The following is a 19,408-nucleotide window of genomic DNA, read 5'->3' as shown; positions in this document are numbered from 1 at the left end:
GGATAATGTACAGCACACATCAATATACTAAACTATGACTTCTACTAACAAGGATAATGTAGAGTACACATCAATATACTAAACTATGACTTCTACTAACAAGGATAATGTACAGCACACATCAATATACTAAACTATGACTTCTACTAACAAGGATAATGTAGAGTACACATCAATATACTAAACTATGACTTCTACTAACAAGGATAATGTAGAGTACACATCAATATACTAAACTATGACTTCTACTAACAAGGATAATGTACAGCACACATCAATATACTAAACTATGACTTCTACTAACAAGGATAATGTAGAGTACACATCAATATACGAAACTATCACTTCTACTAACAAGGATAATGTACAGCACACATCAATATACTAAACTATGACTTCTACTAACAAGGATAATGTACAGCACACATCAATATACTAAACTATCACTTCTACTAACAGGGATAATGTACAGCACACATCAATATACTAAACTATGACTTCTACTAACAAGGATAATGTAGAGTACACATCAATATACTAAACTATCACTTCTACTAACAAGGTTAATGTAGAGTACACATCAATATACTAAACTATCACTTCTACTAACAAGGTTAATGTACAGCACACATCAATATACTAAACTATCACTTCTACTAACAAGGTTAATGTAGAGTACACATCAATATACTAAACTATGACTTCTACTAACAAGGTTAATGTAGAGTACACATCAATATACTAAACTATCACTTCTACTAACAAGGTTAATGTACAGCACACATCAATATACTAAACTATGACTTCTACTAACAAGGTTAATGTACAGCACACATCAATATACTAAACTATGACTTCTACTAACAAGGATAATGTAGAGTACACATCAATATACTAAACTATCACTTCTACTAACAAGGATAATGTAGAGTACACATCAATATACTAAACTATCACTTCTACTAACAAGGATAATGTACAGTACACATCAATATACTAAACTATGACTTACTAGTACTACTAGTACTGCTACTACTGCAACTGCTAGTAATGATACTACTACTAGTATTGCTACTACTGCTGCTACTACTAGTAGTACTAGTACTAGTACTGCTACTACTACTGCTACAACTGCTACTACTGCTACTACTAGTAGTACTACTACTAGTACTGCTACTTCTAGTACTGCTACTACTACTAGTACTGCTACTACTACTAGTACTACTGCTACTGCTGCTACTACTACTACTGCTACTACTAGTACTGCTACTACTGGTACTGCTACTAGTACTACTTGTACTGCTACTACTGGCACTGCTACTAGTACTACTGCTACTACTAGTACTACTGCTACTGCTGCTACTACTACTGCTACTACTACTACTACTACTGCTACTACTACTGGTACTGCTACTACTGGTACTGCTACTACTACTAGTATTGCTACTGCTACTGCTTGTACTAATACTACTAATAGTACTGCTGCTAGTACTACTAGTACTGATACTACTAGTACTGATACTACTGATACTACTAGTACTAGTACTACTAGTACTGATACTACTAGTACTACTACTACTGATACTACTAGTACTACTAGTACTAGCAGCAGTACTATTAGTAGTATTAGTACAAGCAGTAGCAGTAGCAATACTAGTAGTAGTAGCAGTACTACTACTACTATCAGTACTAGTACTGATACTACTAGTACTAGTATTGATACTACTAGTACTACTAGTACTACTAGTACTGATACTACTAGTACTGATACTACTAGTACTGATACTACTAGTACTGATACTACTAGTACTACTAGTACTGCTAGTACTGATACTACTAGTGCTACTAGTACTGATACTACTAGTGCTACTAGTACTGATACTACTAGTACTGATACTACTAGTACTACTAATATTACTTGTACTACTAGTACTGATACTACTAGTACTACTAGTAGTGATACTACTAGTACTAGTAGTACTGATAATACTATTAGTGATACTACTAGTACTACTAGTACTACTAGTACTGATACTACTATTGCTACTAGTGCAGATACTACTAGTACTGATACTACTAGTATTACTAGTATTACTTGTACTACTAGTACTGATACTACTAGTACTACTAGTAGTGATACTACTAGTACTACTAGTACTGATACTACTATTGCTACTAGTACAGATACTACTAGTACTGATACTACTAGTACTACTAGTACTGATACTACTAGTACTACTAGTACTACTAGTACTGATACTACTAGTACTACTAGTACTGATACTACTCGTACTACTAGTACTGATACTACTCGTACTACTAGTACTGATACTACTAGTACTGATACCTCTAGTACTACTAATACTGATACTGCTGCTGCTGATGATGAAAGGGTGTACTAGTGGAGATGGGTTTCTAGTACTACTAGTACTGCTACTACTACTACTACTACTACTACTACTACTACTACTACTAGTACTGCTACTACTACTAGTACTACTACTACTACTAGTACTGCTACTAGTTCTACTACTACTAGTACTGCTACTGCTGATGATGAAAGGGTGTACTAGTAGAGATGGGGTACTGATACTACTAGTACTACTAGTACTGATACTACTAGTACTGCTAGTACTGATACTACTAGTACTACTAGTACTGATACTACTAGTCCTACTAGTACTGATACTACTAGTCCTACTAGTACTACTAGTACTGATAGTACTAGTACTACTAGTACTACTAATATTGATGCTACTAGTACTACTAGTACTGATACTACTAGTACTGATACTACTAGTACTACTAGTACTGCTAGTACTGATACTACTAGTGCTACTAGTACTGATACTACTAGTACTGATACTACTAGTACTACTAGTACTGCTAGTACTGATACTACTAGTGCTACTAGTACTGATACTACTAGTGCTACTAGTACTGATACTACTAGTGCTACTAGTACTGATACTACTAGTGCTACTAGTACTGATACTACTAGTACTACTAGTACTGATACTACTAGTACTACTAGTAGTGATACTACTAGTACCGATAATACTATTAGTGATACTACTATTACTACTAGTACTACTAGTACTGATACTACTATTGCTACTAGTACTGATACTACTAGTTCTACTAGTACTGATACTACTAGTACTATTAGTAGTGATACTACTAGTACTGATACTGCTGCTGCTGATGATGAAAGGGTGTACTAGTAGAGATGGGTTTCTAGTACTACTAGTACTACTAGTACTGCTACTACTACTACTACTACTACTAGTAGTACTGCTACTACTACTACTACTACTACTACTAGTACTGCTACTACTACTACTACTACTACTACTACTACTAGTACTGCTACTACTACTACTACTACTACTACTAGTACTGCTAGTACTGCTACTACTACTACTACTACTACTAGTACTGCTACTACTACTAGTACTACTACTACTACTACTACTACTAGTACTGCTACTACTACTACTACTACTACTAGTACTGCTACTACTACTAGTACTACTACTACTACTAGTACTGCTACTAGGTCTACTACTACTACTACTACTACTACTACTAGTACTGCTACTACTACTACTACTACTAGTACTGCTACTACTACTAGTACTACTACTACTACTAGTACTGCTACTAGTTCTACTACTACTAGTACTGCTACTACTACTAGTACTGCTACTGCTGATGATGAAAGGGTGTACTAGTAGAGATGGGTTTCTAGTACTACTAGTACTGCTACTGGTGATGATGAAAGGGTGTACTAGTAGAGATGGGTTTCTACTACTACTAGTACTGCTACTGGTGATGATGAAAGGGTGTACTAGTAGAGATGGGTTTCTACTAGTACTGCTACTAGTACTGCTACTGGTGATGATGAAAGGTCTACTGGGTTTCTACTACTACTAGTACTGCTACTGGTGATGATGAAAGGGTGTACTAGTAGAGATGGGTTTCTACTACTACTAGTACTGCTACTAGTTCTACTACTACTAGTACTGCTACTGGTGATGATGAAAGGGTGTAAAGGGTGTACTAGTAGAGATGGGTTTCTACTACTACTAGTACTGCTACTGCTGGTGATGAAAGGGTGTACTAGTAGAGATGGGTTTCTACTACTACTAGTACTGCTACTGCTGGTGATGAAAGGGTGTACTAGTAGAGATGGGTTTCTACTACTACTAGTACTGCTACTGATGATGATGAAAGGGTGTACTAGTAGAGATGGGTTTCTACTACTACTAGTACTGCTACTGGTGATGATGAAAGGGTGTACTAGTAGAGATGGGTTTCTACTACTACTAGTACTGCTACTAGTTCTACTACTACTAGTACTGCTACTGGTGATGATGAAAGGGTGTAAAGGGTGTACTAGTAGAGATGGGTTTCTACTACTACTAGTACTGCTACTGGTGATGATGAAAGGGTGTACTAGTAGAGATGGGTTTCTACTACTACTAGTACTGCTACTGCTGATGATGAAAGGGTGTACTAGTAGAGATGGGTTTCTACTACTACTAGTACTGCTACTGCTGGTGATGAAAGGGTGTAAAGGGTGTACTAGTAGAGATGGGTTTCTACTACTACTAGTACTGCTACTGCTGGTGATGAAAGGGTGTACTAGTAGAGATGGGTTTCTACTACTACTAGTACTGCTACTGGTGATGATGAAAGGGTGTACTAGTAGAGATGGGTTTCTACTACTACTAGTACTGCTACTGCTGGTGATGAAAGGGTGTAAAGGGTGTACTAGTAGAGATGGGTTTCTACTACTACTAGTACTGCTACTGGTGATGATGAAAGGGTGTACTAGTAGAGATGGGGTTTCTACTACTACTACTACTGCTACTAGTGTACTACTAGACTGGGTTTACTACTACTAGTACTGCTACTGCTGATGATGAGTTCTACTACTACTAGAGATGGTTCTACTACTACTAGTACTGCTACTGCTGGTGATGAAAGGGTGTAAAGGGTGTACTAGTAGAGATGGGTTTCTACTACTACTAGTACTGCTACTGCTGATGATGATGAAAGGGTGTACTAGTAGAGATGGGTTTCTACTGCTACTAGTACTGCTACTGCTGATGATGAAAGGGTGTACTAGTAGAGATGGGGTTCTACTACTACTAGTACTGCTACTGCTGATGATGAAAGGGTACTAGTAAATGGGTGTACTAGTAGAGATGGGTTTCTACTACTACTAGTACTGCTACTGATGAAAAGGGTGATGAAAGTGTACTAGTAGAGATGGGGTTCTACTGCTACTAGTACTGCTACTGCTGATGATGAAAGGGTGGGTGTACTAGTAGAGATGGGTTTCTACTAGTACTAGTACTGGGTTACTGTACTGCTGATGATGAAAGGGTGTAAAGGTGTACTAGTAGAGATGGGTTTCTACTACTACTAGTACTGCTACTGCTGATGATGAAAGGGTGTACTAGTAGAGATGGGTTTCTACTACTACTAGTACTGCTACTGCTGATGATGATGAAAGGGTGTACTAGTAGAGATGGGTTTCTACTACTACTAGTACTGCTACTGCTGATGATGAAAGGGTGTACTAGTAGAGATGGGTTTCTACTACTACTAGTACTGCTACTGCTGATGATGAAAGGGTACTAGTAGAGATGGGTTTCTACTACTACTAGTACTGCTACTGCTGATGATGAAAGGGTGTAAAGGGTACTAGTAGAGATGGGTTTCTACTACTACTAGTACTGCTACTGCTGATGATGAAAGGGTGTACTAGTAGAGATGGGTTTCTACTACTACTAGTACTGCTACTGCTGATGATGAAAGGGTGTACTAGTAGAGATGGGTTTCTACTAGTAGTACTGCTACTACTAGTACTAGTAGAGATGGGTTTCTAGTACTGCTACTGGTGATGATGAAAGGGTGTAAAGGGTATACTAGTAGAGATGGGTTTCTACTACTACTAGTACTGCTACTGCTGATGATGAAAGGGTGTACTAGTAGAGATGGGTTTCTACTACTACTAGTACTGCTACTGTGGTGATGAAAGGGTGCTACTGGCTACTGATGATGAAAGGGTACTAGTAGAGATGGGTACTAACTAGTACTGGGTGATGAAAGGGTACTAGTAGAGATGGGTTTCTACTACTACTAGTACTGCTACTGCTGATGATGAAAGGGTGTATGTACTAGATGGGTGTACTAGTAGAGATGGGTTTCTACTACTACTAGTACTGCTACTGCTGGTGATGAAAGGGTGTAAAGGGTGTACTAGTAGAGATGGGTTTCTACTACTACTACTACTAGTACTGATGGTGATGAAAGGGTGTACTAGTAGAGATGGGTTTCTACTACTACTACTACTAGTACTGGTGGTGATGAAAGGGTGTAAAGGGTGTACTAGTAGAGATGGGTTTCTACTACTACTACTACTAGTACTGGTGATGATGAAAGGGTGTAAAGGGTGTACTAGTAGAGATGGGGTTCTACTACTACTAGTACTGCTACTGATGGTGATGAAAGGGTATACTAGTAGAGATGGGTTTCTACTACTACTACTACTAGTACTGGTGGTGATGAAAGGGTGTAAAGGGTGTACTAGTAGAGATGGGTTTCTACTACTACTACTACTAGTACTGGTGGTGATGAAAGGGTGTACTAGTAGAGATGGGTTTCTACTACTACTAGTACTGCTACTGATGGTGATGAAAGGGTGTACTAGTAGAGATGGGTTTCTACTACTACTAGTACTGCTACTGATGGTGATGAAAGGGTGTAAAGGGTGTACTAGTAGAGATGGGTTTCTACTACTACTACTACTGTACTGATGGTGATGAAAGGGTGTACTAGTAGAGATGGGTTTCTACTACTACTAGTACTGCTACTGATGGTGATGAAAGGGTGTAAAGGGTATACTAGTAGAGATGGGTTTCTACTACTACTAGTACTGGTGGTGATGAAAGGGTGTACTAGTAGAGATGGGTTTCTACTAGTACTAGTACTGGTGGTGATGAAAGGGTGTAAAGGGTATACTAGTAGAGATGGGTTTCTACTACTACTAGTACTGGTGGTGATGAAAGGGTGTAAAGGGTATACTAGGGGTACTAGTAGAGATGGGGTTCTAACTACTATGGGGTTGCTACTACTGATGTACTAGTAGAGATGGGGTTCTACTGTACTGGTGATGAAAGGGTGTAAAGGGTGTACTAGTAGAGATGGGTTTCTACTACTACTACTACTAGTACTGGTGGTGATGAAAGGGTGTACTAGTAGAGATGGGTTTCTACTACTACTAGTACTGCTACTGATGGTGATGAAAGGGTGTACTAGTAGAGATGGGTTTCTACTACTACTAGTACTGCTACTGATGGTGATGAAAGGGTGTAAAGGGTGTACTAGTAGAGATGGGTTTCTACTACTACTAGTACTGCTACTGATGGTGATGAAAGGGTGTACTAGTAGAGATGGGTTTCTACTACTACTAGTACTGCTACTGATGGTGATGAAAGGGTGTAAAGGGTATACTAGTAGAGATGGGTTTCTACTACTACTAGTACTGGTGGTGATGAAAGGGTGTAAAGGGTATACTAGTAGAGATGGGTTTCTACTAGTACTAGTACTGGTGGTGATGAAAGGGTGTAAAGGGTGTACTAGTAGAGATGGGTTTCTACTACTACTAGTACTGGTGGTGATGAAAGGGTGTAAAGGGTATACTAGTAGAGATGGGGTTCTACTACTACTAGTACTGGTGGTGATGAAAGGGTGTAAAGGGTGTACTAGTAGAGATGGGGTTCTACTACTACTAGTACTGCTACTGGTGGTGATGAAAGGGTGTAAAGGGTGTACTAGTAGAGATGGGTTTCTACTACTACTACTACTAGTACTGATGAAAGGGTGTAAAGGGTGTACTAGTAGAGATGGGTTTCTACTACTACTACTACTAGTACTGGTGGTGATGAAAGGGTGTAAAGGGTATACTAGTAGAGATGGGGTTCTTGCTTGTTGACCGTGTTCTGTCAGAAGCTGCTGAACGTGGTTCCTCAGGACTCGTGAACTCATCCTTTTCTCCACTGCAACCCAAGCCGCTGTATCACCACTGAAGCAGTGCTGGACGGTCAATGTGTGTTCATCTCAGGCTGATCACTCTGAATACTCTATGACCTCTGATCCCTAACCTTTGACCCCTAACCAGTGGGGATGGGGGTTATTGTGTCCAGAAGAAAGGGGTGGGGGACCAACTAGTAAGTAGAGGCCTAACAATCTGGTTGTTTACACAGAACCCACCTTGCTGTCTGTTCTCGACATTTTCAAACTGTCTTTCCAGTATTCTGGTCTTTTGTTTACATTTCTTCCTATATTTAAATAGCACTTATGTAGACTGTTGTGTTTTCCTTATTTTGAGCGTGTCTTTAAATGTTATACTGGGAAGTTCTAGAGGAGTACTAAGCAGGGTTGGGCTCAATTTCAGTTCCATTCAGAAAGTAAACCAGTTTCCTCATTGAAGAGAATATTAACTTCATTGTACTTCCTGAATTGAAATGGAATTGACCCCAACCCGGATACTGTTCCCCGGGCGCCGAAGACGTGGATGTGGATTAAGGCAACTCTGATTCAGAGGGGTTGGGTTAAATGTGGAAGACACATTTCAGTTGAATACATTCAGTTGGACAACTGACTAGGTCTCCCCCCCTTCCCCACACCTCTCTGATTCAGAGGGGTTGGGTTAAACTGACTAGCTAATCCCCCCCTTCCCTGCACCTCTCTGATTCAGAGGGGTTAAATGAGGAAGACACATTTCAGTTGAATACATTCAGTTGGACAACTGACTAGGTCTCCCCCCCCCCTTCCCCCTGTACATAACTGGTTAATGAAGGCATGATATTTGGTCCTGAAGAAGTTCGTTCTTTGACTAAGTGCACATCTCGGGAAGGTAAAATAGTGACTAGAATTCAGAATGAGAAGTCAGAGCTCTAGCGTCCCCAGGCTCCATTCCTACAGACAGACAGACAGACAGACAGACAGACAGACAGACAGACAGACAGACAGACAGACAGACAGACAGACAGACAGACAGACAGACAGACAGACAGACAGACAGACAGACAGACAGACAGACAGACAGACAGACAGACAGACAGACAGACAGACAGACAGACAGACAGACAGACAGACAGACAGACAGACAGACAGACAGACAGACAGACAGACAGACAGACAGACAGACAGAGAGAGAGAGAGAGAGAGAGAGAGAGAGAGAGAGAGAGACGGCTGGAGGAGGAGATGACCTATTGAACTAGTTATCTAATGTTATCATCGGGTTGTTACTGTCTGTATTCTACCGACAGAGATATTCCTGAAGCTTTCTTCACACTTCCTGTGCCTTGTCTTGTTATTGTTTATTTTTTATTTTTTAAATACTCTGTTTGCTCTGAATGTTTTCAAACTCTTTTATATGAAATACCCAAGACATTGTTCTAAGTGTCCTTCCTGTGCTGCACTTTGAATGTTAATTTTTGGTTTTATAAATAAAGTTTTTAAACAGCCAATGATGACAGGAGTGAAGAGTGACTGGGGTTCTGAAGGTTGTTTTGTTGAGTGCTGGCTGACCTTTTTTACACAGAAACATACTGCAGAAAGACAAGTCACTACAGTCAGCCTGTCGTTACTATACATTCAGACACTAGGAAAAGTATTTTAACATCTGAAATCCAGTCCACTATACGTTATGTGTGTGTGTGTGTGTGTGTGTGTGTGTGTGTGTGTGTGTGTGTGTGTGTGTGTGTGTGTGTGTGTGTGTGTGTGTGTGTGTGTGTGTGTGTGTGTGTGTGTGTGTGTGTGTGTGTGTGTGTGTGTGTGTGTGTGTGTGTGGCTATAATATGGAGGAGAGCGGCAGTAACCAACACCGACACACACAGTCATTTCAAACATTTTCATTATTTTTCTCCACATGTCAGAAACCAAAAAAACGTAAGAAAAGAGCATGCTTGGGCATGCAATGATGTCACAACATGATGTCACAACATGATGTCACGACATGATGTCACAACATGATGTCACAACATGATGTCACCGGGTGCCGAGTATAAAAAGGCGGAACAGATTTTTTTTTTTTTAAAGCTCATTCATAAAACTCTGGATCGACATTTTGAAAATCCACAAGAGTTTATTTTTTTAAAGCTAGCGTTTTTTTAAAATTTATTTGACACCGATGATGGTCTCTGTCTCAGCGTCAGCCACCTGTAGCTGGATGAAAACACCAGGAGAGCCGGAGAGAGAGCGAGAGAGAGACTCACAAACTGACTGACACCAGATTGAGCAGGCTAAACAAACATGCTGAAAAACATGGGGTCCCCCAGCATGTCTGGAAGTGACACTGAAGGAGAACACACTTGTATTCCCAAATAGCACCCTATTCACTATATACCATGCACCATTCTGGACCACCTGTTCTCCCAAAGCAGTGCACTAGCTATATAGGGAAGAGGGCTCCATTTGGGACTTTGGACTAGTCTGGAAGAGACCCAGTTCTCCCTGTGGACTGTTCTGGAAGAAGGCCGACAGGGAGAGGGACTAAACGGTGCATGCCACTTCAGGCGGGGTCAACCGTTCACCATTCTGAAGGTCACCCACCTCCCCCTCCCAGACTGCATTTCCCACGAGGGGGGTTTCATCAAGTGAATCATTACATTAATAAAAAATAAATAAATACGAGGCACTCAGCATTCTCTCTGTCTGGCAAAATGCTCAACAGTAACAAACATTTGAATAATAATGATACATACATATATATATATATATATATATTTAGAATCAGTGTTATAACGTAACAGTCTCAACGCTGTACACAGGGGCCTGAATTCTCCCACCTCCATAGTCCTGTGTGTGTGTGTGTGTGTGTGTGTGTGTGTGTGTGTGTGTGTGTGTGTGTGTGTGTGTGTGTTGTGTGTGTGTGTGTGTGTGTGTGTGTGTGTGTGTGTGTGTGTGTGTGTGTGTGTGTGTGTGTGTGTTGCGTAGGGGTTGAGATCATTCATGAATTAAAAAAAAAATGAATAGAAAAGTGTGGGTTTTTATTCAATTCATGAATCGAATCGTAAATCTTAAAAATGTCCGTGTCCTGATTCGACTGAATGTGAAACGGCATTGATCCCAACTCTCGGTTCGTAGTTGCAGTGAATCATAAGAATGGATCATCTAGGAGGGTTTGTGGACAAATGAAGAACAACAGATGGAACAGACAGAGGGATAGAAAGATGCTGTTTTAATGCAATGGCTGTGTGTGTGTGACTGTGTGTGTGTGTATGACTGTGTGTGTGTGTGTGTATGACTGCGTGTGTGTGTGACTGTGTGACTGTATGTGTGTGAGAGTGAGTATGTGTGTGTGAGAGAGTGTGTATGTGTGAGTGTGCATGTAGGACAGTGTGTGTGTGTGTGTGTGTGTGTGAGAGAGAGTGTGCATGTGAGAGAGTGTGTGTGTATGTGTGAGTTAGTGTGTGTGTGTGTGTGTGTGTGTGTGTGTGTGTGTGCGTGCGTGCGTGCGTGCGTGCGTGCGTGCGTGTGCGTGCGTGCGTGCGTGCGTGTGTGTGTGTGTGTGTGCGTGCGTGCGTGTGTGTGTGTGTGTGTTATAGTGAACAGGAAAATAAACATGGCGGAGCCCTTTAACATGGATCTACTCTTGCAGCATAGTTTGGACTGCATCCCTAATGCCACCTTATACCCATCATGCACTGTGTTTAACCGTAGCCCCCATAGAGCTCTGGTCAAAAGTAGTACACTATATAGGGAATAGGGTGCCATTTGAGAGGCACCCCAGCGGTTGGTGGATGAGGCCATCGGGTATAGGGTTAGGGGCTAAGGTGGGTGAAGAAGAAGAAGTGGGATCACCATGGGCTAGCATGTCATATTGTTAAGTGGGATACAGTGTAGGACAGAGGGTGCTGTACACTAGTCTTGGATGGATGGGCCCAGTGGACATAGTCTGCGCCCTGTGTATCCTGTCCTCCATACAGCAGGTGCCCTACTAACAGAACCCGTTTGTGGCCGACTACGCCACCACATCGCATCATCACCATCTCAAAGCTGCTGTTCCACTCCTTTCCACAGTCAAAATACCTTTCCACGTGGTTGCAAGCACAACAAAAAAGGGCAATTCATTAAAAAAATTAAATTACATTTTTTTTTTTAAAAGTGTTTTATAAACTCAAGGCAGATGGATAAATCCGTTGAATTATATACCTTAACTGAGTCTGTGACATGAGATGAGCTAAACATCAAAGGGCTGGGGAAGGCAGGAGGTTAACGACAATAGAAACACCATGCTGTCGACTCCCACGCTGCTCCCACGCTGCTCCCACGCTGCTCCCACGCTGCTCCCACACTGCTCCCACACTGCTCCTCCGCTCCTCCCATGCTCCTCCCACGCTCCTCCCACGCTGCTCCACGTGGCAGAGTCACGTCTGGATCAATAATAACTTATGTAATATAAGTCATCATCATTATCATCATCATCATAACACGACTTAATAGATCATAGAAGGAAGGTTAAATAAAGAAATGGATGAAGAGGAGGGCTACTCCAATGTTGAGTAAAATAACCATGACAACCAGGACAGAGCTGGAGCCCTGGGAGAGATAGGAGGAGAGAGGAGGGAGAGAGAGACGGGAGGAGAGAGAAGAGACAGGAGGAGAGAGAGAGACAGGAGGAGAGAGAGAGAGACAGGAGGAGAGAGAAGAGACAGGAGAGAGAAGAGACAGGTGTAGAGAGAGGAGAGAGAGTGAAAGGAGGAGAGAGAAGAGAGAGAGACAGGAGGAAAGAGAAAGGAGGTGAGAAAGACAGGAGGAGAGAGAGAGACAGGAGGAGAGAGAGAAACAGGAGGAGAGAGGAGAGAGAGAAAGGGAGAAGAGAGGAGAGGGGAGAGAGGAGAGAGGAGAGGGAAGAGAGACAGGAGGAGAGAGGAGAGAGAGACAGGAGGAGAGGGGAGAGGAGGAGAGAGGAGAGGAGAGAGAGACAGGAGGAGAGAGGATAGGGAAGAGAGACAGGAGGAGAGAGGAGAGAGAGACAGGAGGAGAGGGGAGAGGAGGAGAGAGGAGAGAGAGAGGAGGGACAGGAGGAGAGAGGAGAGGAGAGAGAGACAGGAGGAGAGAGGAGAGGGAAGAGAGACAGGAGGAGAGAGGAGAGAGAGACAGGAGGAGAGGGGAGAGGAGAGAGAGACAGGAGGAGAGAGGAGAGGAGAGAGAGACAGGAGGAGAGAGGAGAGGAGAGAGAGACAGGAGGAGAGAGGAGAGTAGAGAGAGACAGGAGGAGAGAGAGAGAGAGAGAGAGAGAGAGAGAACGGAGAAGAGAGGAGAGAGGAGAGAGATAGACAAGAGGAGAGAGTGAGAGAGAGAAAGCAGATGAGTGGAGAGGGGAGAGAGAGACGGGAGGAGAGAGGAGAGAGAAGAGAGAGAAAGTGTTAATTCTCAGACTTCATTCTACAGTTAAGAGTATAGTATTAGTATTTAAAACCTGAGGTCCAGGTTACAGATCTATCTGATACCAATAAATCACTCACTGAGTTTGATTTGAGGGTGTGATGCTCCCCATCCTGCTCCAAGGTGATTGGCTGAGACTTGAGAGGTGGGGAGAGAGTGAGGTCCCTGTGCAGGGGCCACTCCTCCTGCTCCGCCCCCACATTCAGAGTGTCCAGCATCTGTACAGAGTCCATGGAGCCCTCCTTGACCGGCCGCAGGCCCGCGGGCGCATCCTGCTTTTGGGGCAATGGCCAGGGGACCTCTGGGTAGTGGAGTCCAGGGGCTGGAACCTCATGTCTACTGTGTAGTCTCCCAGCCTGTCCTCCTCTTCCTCTCTGTCCATGAGGCGTGAGTGGGCAGGGCTCCACTGCAGGGCGCCTTCGGCAGTCCAGCCCTCTGCGGGGCTGTCGAGCCCGGGTCGGGCAAGGCATGCTTGCTAAGCTTGTGATTGGATGAGATGTGCTGCTGCTTGGAGTGGTGGTTGGGGTACACATGTTCTGGGGGGTCGTTGTGATTGGCTGAGGAGACATTGTCCCCTGGGATGTGATTGGAGCAGGTATAATCTTGGCACGACTTGTGATTGGAAGAAGCATGCTCAGAAGTCTTGTGATTGGACAGGTTATGCTCCAAGGCTTTGTGATTGGATGAAATGTGCACCTGCTGCTTGTAATTGGAAGAGGCATTCTCACAGGCCCTGTGATTGGTGGAGGAGGAGGAATGATCCCATGTTTTGTGATTGGACTGAATGTACTCCCCTCGACTTGTGATTGGATGAGGTGTGCTTTGAGGGCTTCTGGTTGTACGAGGAGGAGTGCTCCCACGACCTATAGGAAGAGGAAGTGTGCTCCGGGACTTGTGGTTGGTCGAGGCCTTGTCCCTCGGTTTGTGGTTGGACGGGACCTGCTGGTGGCCGTTGACTTGTCCCTCCTGCTCCTCCAGTAGAGACGGGGTGGTGGATTGGCTGCTGTGACCCCCGGTCCGGATACATGTCCTCTGTCCAGTTGTTAGCCCCTCCCCTCTGGAGATCCATGCCCCGCCCCTCCACTAGCACCTGTATCTCTGCTCCTCCTCCCTGGTCGTCCACAGCGCTCTGCCGCATGAAGCAGGCGTTTCTGGGACGGTGAGAGTGGCCTTGTTTAGAGGTCGGCGGGCTGCAGGGGGGCGAGGGGGGGACGCTCAGGACTGGGCTGAGGTCAGGCGTTATCAAGGGAGGCGTGGTGTCCGGGGTGCACAGCTCAGGACTGTCAGTTCCCGTGGAAATGATCTCGCGGTCTTTGTTGTCCTGGTGCTTATTGGGCCGCTGGCACTCCAGACCTGACAGACAGGCAGACAGACAGGCAGACAGACAGGCACGCAGACAGGCAGACAGACAGGCACGCAGACAGGCAGACAGACAGGCAGGCAGAAAGGCAGGCACGCAGACAGGCAGACAGACAGGCACGCAGACAGGCAGACAGACAGGCAGACAGACAGGCACGCAGACAGGCAGACAGACAGGCAGACAGACAGGCACGCAGACAGGCAGACAGACAGGCAGACAGACAGGCACGCAGACAGGCAGACAGACAGGCAGACAGACAGGCAGACAGACAGGCAGACAGACAGGCAGACAGACAGGCACGCAGACAGGCAGACAGACAGGCAGACAGACAGGCACGCAGACAGGCAGAAAGGCAGGCACACAGACAGGCAGACAGACAGGCACGCAGACAGGCAGACAGACAGGCACACAGACAGGCACGCAGACAGGCAGACAGACAGGCAGGCAGAAAGGCAGACAGGCGGGAAGAGACGAAACACAATGAAAGAGGGGATTTGGCAGAGATCCACCAGACATACAGAACAGTCAAAAGTTTGGACACACCGACTCATTCAAGGGTTTTTCTATATTCGTACTATTTTCTACATTGTAGAATAATAGTGAAGACATCAGAACTATGAAATAACACCTATGGAATCATGTAGTAACCAAAAAGGGTTAAACAATTCAAAATGTATTTTATATTTCAGATTCTTCAAAGTAGCCACCCTTTTGCCTTGACGACATCTTTGCACACTCTTGGCATTCTCTCAACCAGCTTCATGAGGTAGTCACCTGGAATTCATTTCAATTAAACGGTTTGCCTTGTTAAAAGTTTGTTTGTGGAATTTCTTTCCTTTAAATGCGTTTGAGCCAATCAGTTGCATTGTGACATGGTATAGGGTGATATACAGAAGATAGCCCTATTTGATAAAAGACCAAGTCCATATTATGGCAAGAACAGCTCAAATAAGCAAAGAGAAATGACAGTCCACCATTGCTTTAAGGCATGAAAGTGCAGTCGCAAAAACCATCAAGCGCTGTGATGAAACTGGCTCTCCTGAGGACCACCACAGGAAAGGAAGACACAGAGTTACCTCTGCTGCAGAGGATGAGTTCATTAGAGTTAACTGGCTCTCATGAGGACCACCACAGGACAGGAAGACCCAGAGTTACCTCTGCTGCAGAGGATAAATTCATTAGTGTTACCAGCCTCAGATTGCAACCCAAATAACTGCTTCACAGAGTTCAAGTAACAGACACATCTCAACATCAACTGTTCAGAGGAGACTGTGAGAATCAGGTCTTCATGGTCAAATTGCTGCTAAGAAACCACGACTAAAGGACACCAATAAGAAGAGACTTGCTTGGGCCAAAGAAACATGAGCAATGGACATTAGACCGGTGGAAATCTGTCCTTTGGTCTGATGAGTCCAAACTGGAGATTTTGGGTTCCGACCGCCTTGTCTTTGTGAAATGCAGAGTAGGTGAACGGATGATCTCCGCATGTGTGGTTCCCACCGTGAAGCATGGAGGAGGAGGTTTGTTGATGTGGGGGTGCTTTGCTGGTGACATTGTCAGTGATTTATTTAGAATTCAAGGCACACTCAAACAGCATGGCTACCACAGCATTCTGCAGCAAAACGCCATCCAATCTGGTTTGCACTTAGTGGGACTTTCATTTGTTTTTCAACATGACAATGAACTCCACGCACCTCCAGGCTGTGTAAGGGCTATTTGACCAAGAAGGAGAGGGATGGAGTGCTGCATCCGATGGCCTACACAATCACCCAACCTCAATCCAATTGAGATGGCTTGGGATGATCTGGACCACAGAGTGAGAGAAAAGCAGCCAACAAGTGCTCAGCATATGTGGGAACTCCTTCAAGACTGTTGAAAAAGCATTCCAGGTGAAGCTGGTTGAGAGAATGCTAAGAGTTTGCAAAACTGTCATCAAGGCAAAGGGTGGCTACTTTGAAGAAATCGAAAATCGAAAATATATTTTCATTTGTTTAACACTTTTTTGGTTACTACATGTATCCACATGTGTTATGTCATAGTGTGGATGTCTTCACTATTATTGACTATTATTCTACAATGTAGAAAATAGTTTTTTTAAATAAACAAAAATCCGAGAATGTGTAGGTGTTGTAAAACTGGAACTGTACATCAGGATTACACAGCTAGATTACTGTGTTAATTCAAGTAAGAGGAAAATAAAAGGTCAATAATATTACACAGGTAATATTACACAGCACAGTACACCATGTACTGTGTTAACTCAGGTAAGAGGACAACATAATGAGACTTAGAATTTGGGTACACTACTGACTGAATCCAACCCAGATTGTCTGTAAAGGAAGTTTCAATAAAGTTACTTCAAATTCTCCAATTGATTTGAATGATTTTTCTCTGCCTGGTTGGGCATGTGTACAGTAGTTACTGTAGCTAAGTCAATTTCTCTGTGATTGACTCACCGTTGGATTCACCGTTTCCATGGGTATGGAATGACGGCGAGAGTTCCTTGGCAGCGACCCTGGCCATCCGACATTCCTCGCTAGCCTTCAGGGCCACACCTTCAGCTGCATCCGCCTTTCCCCTCGCGTGGCTCATCCTGAGAGACAGAGAGAGACAGAGAGACAGAGAGAGAAAGAAACAGAGAAAGAGAGAGAGAGAGAGAGAGAGGCAGAACCAGAGACAGAGAGAGAGACAGAGAGAGAAAGAAACAGAGCAAGAGAGAGACAGAGACAGAGAGAGACAGAGAGAGACAGAGAGAGACAGAGAGAGACAGAGAGACAGAGAGATAAAGAAACAGAGAAAGAGAGAGAGAGAGAGGCAGCGACAGAGACAGAGAGAGAGACAGAGAGAGAAAGAAACAGAGAAAGAGAGAGACAGAGACAGAGACAGAGACAGAGACAGAGAGAGACAGAGAGAGAGAGAGACAGAGAGAAAGAAACAGAGAAAGAGAGAGAGAGAGACAGAGACAGAGATTGACAGAGAGAGACAGAGAGAGAGACAGAGAGAGACAGAGAGAGACAGAGAGAGACAGAGAGAGACAGAGAGACAGAGAGATAAAGAAACAGAGAAAGAGAGAGGGAGAGAGAGAGGCAGAGACAGAGACAGAGAGAGAGACAGAGAGAGAAAGAAACAGAGAAAGAGAGAGACAGAGACAGAGACAGAGACAGAGACAGAGACAGAGAGAGACAGAGAGAGAGAGACAGAGAGAAAGAAACAGAGAAAGAGAGAGAGAGAGACAGAGACAGAGATTGACAGAGAGAGACAGAGAGAGAGAGACACAGAGAGAAAGAGACAGAGAAAGAGAGAGAGCGACAGAGACAGAGATTGACAGAGAGAGAGACAAAGACAGAGACAGAGAGAGAGAGAGAGACACATAGAAAGAGAGAGAGAGAGAGAGAGAGAGAAAGAGAGATAGAGACAGAGATATTAAAATGCTTGATGTAGATGCTGGTTGTAGATTTAAATCTGTGTGTAGATTGTCTTGGTGCTGTGTGTTGCCTTAAGGACTGTTGTTTACACCTTGTATCTGTCTGGCCTGGGTTTTGTGCTGTGTGTTGCCTTAAGGACTGTTGTTTACACCCTGTATCTGTCTGGCCAGACAGATAAGGACTGTTGTTTACACCCTGTATCTGTCTGGCCTGGGTTTTGTGTTGCCTTAAGGACTGTTGTTTACACCCTGTATCTGTCTGGCCTGGGGTTTTGTGTTGTGTGTTGCCTTAAGGACTGTTGTTTACACCCTGTATCTATCTGGCCTGGGGTTTTGTGTTGTGTGTTGCCTTAAGGACTGTTGTTTACACCCTGTATCTATCTGGCCTGGGTTTTGTGCTGTGTGTTGCTTTAAGGACTGTTGTTTACACCCTGTATCTGTCTGGCCTGGGTTTTGTGCTGTGTGTTGCCTTAAGGACTGTTGTTTACACCCTGTATCTGTCTGGCCAGACAGATACTCTATCACTGGTTTACACCCTGTATCTGTCTGGCCTGGGGTTTTGTGTTGTGTGTTGCCTTAAGGACTGTTGTTTACACCCTGTATCTGTCTGGCATGGGTTTTGTGTTGCCTTAAGGACTGTATCTGTCTGGCCTGGGTTTTGTGTTGTGTGTTGCTTTAAGGACTGTTGTTTACACCCTGTATCTGTCTGGCCTGGGTTTTGTGCTGTGTGTTGCCTTAAGGACTGTTGTTTACACCACTGTATCACCATGGTCCTGGCCAGACAGATAAGGACTGTTGTTTACACCCTGTATCTGTCTGGCCTGGGGTTTTGTGTTGTGTGTTGCCTAAGGACTGTTGTTTACACCATGTATCTATCTGGCAGTGGGTTTTGTGTTGTGTGTTGCTTTAAGGACTGTTGTTTACACCACTCTATCACCATGTCCTAACAGGACAGACAGATAAGGACTGTTGTTTACACCACTCTATCTGTCCAGACAGATAAGGACTGTTGTTTACACCCTGTATCTGTCTGGCCTGGGTTTTGTGTTGTGTGTTGCCTTAAGGACTGTATCTGTCTGGCCTGGGTTTTGTGTTGTGTGTTGCTTTAGGGACTGTTGTTTACACCCTGTATCTGTCTGGCCTGGGGTTGTGTG

The 19,408-nt window shown here is 43.8% G+C and overlaps 1 protein-coding gene and 1 pseudogene across 1 annotated transcript; both read right to left on the bottom strand.

Moving 5' to 3' along the window:
• Positions 1-12,182: 12,182 nt before the first annotated feature.
• LOC124019888 (junctophilin-3-like) lies at positions 12,183-13,940 on the bottom strand. The gene is made up of 2 exons (XM_046335332.1): positions 13,551-13,940; positions 12,183-12,621 (listed from the first exon to the last, which is right to left on the bottom strand). Exons 1-2 carry the CDS (start codon positions 13,938-13,940, stop codon positions 12,541-12,543), a joined length of 471 nt encoding a protein of 156 aa, XP_046191288.1. The 3' UTR covers positions 12,183-12,540.
• Positions 13,941-14,194: 254 nt separating this feature from the next.
• The window catches only part of LOC124019887, a 28,769-nt pseudogene continuing 23,555 nt past the window's right edge, over positions 14,195-19,408 (bottom strand).

This window comes from Oncorhynchus gorbuscha, unplaced genomic scaffold, assembly GCF_021184085.1.
Source record: "Oncorhynchus gorbuscha isolate QuinsamMale2020 ecotype Even-year unplaced genomic scaffold, OgorEven_v1.0 Un_scaffold_714, whole genome shotgun sequence".
Lineage (NCBI taxonomy): Eukaryota > Metazoa > Chordata > Actinopteri > Salmoniformes > Salmonidae > Oncorhynchus > Oncorhynchus gorbuscha.
This window is presented reverse-complemented; position numbering and strand designations above follow the sequence as displayed.

What these genes read in the sequence shown, in the direction of transcription:
- LOC124019888 (XM_046335332.1), bottom strand. Translation starts at nt 13,940, where the DNA reads ATGCCTTGCCCGACCCGGGCTCGACAGCCCCGCAGAGGGCTGGACTGC. An exon ending in ACACCCTCAAATCAAACTCA is followed by an intron (nt 12,622 to 13,550) that starts GTGAGTGATTTA and finishes TATCTCTCCCAG; the next exon opens with GGCTCCAGCTCTGTCCTGGT.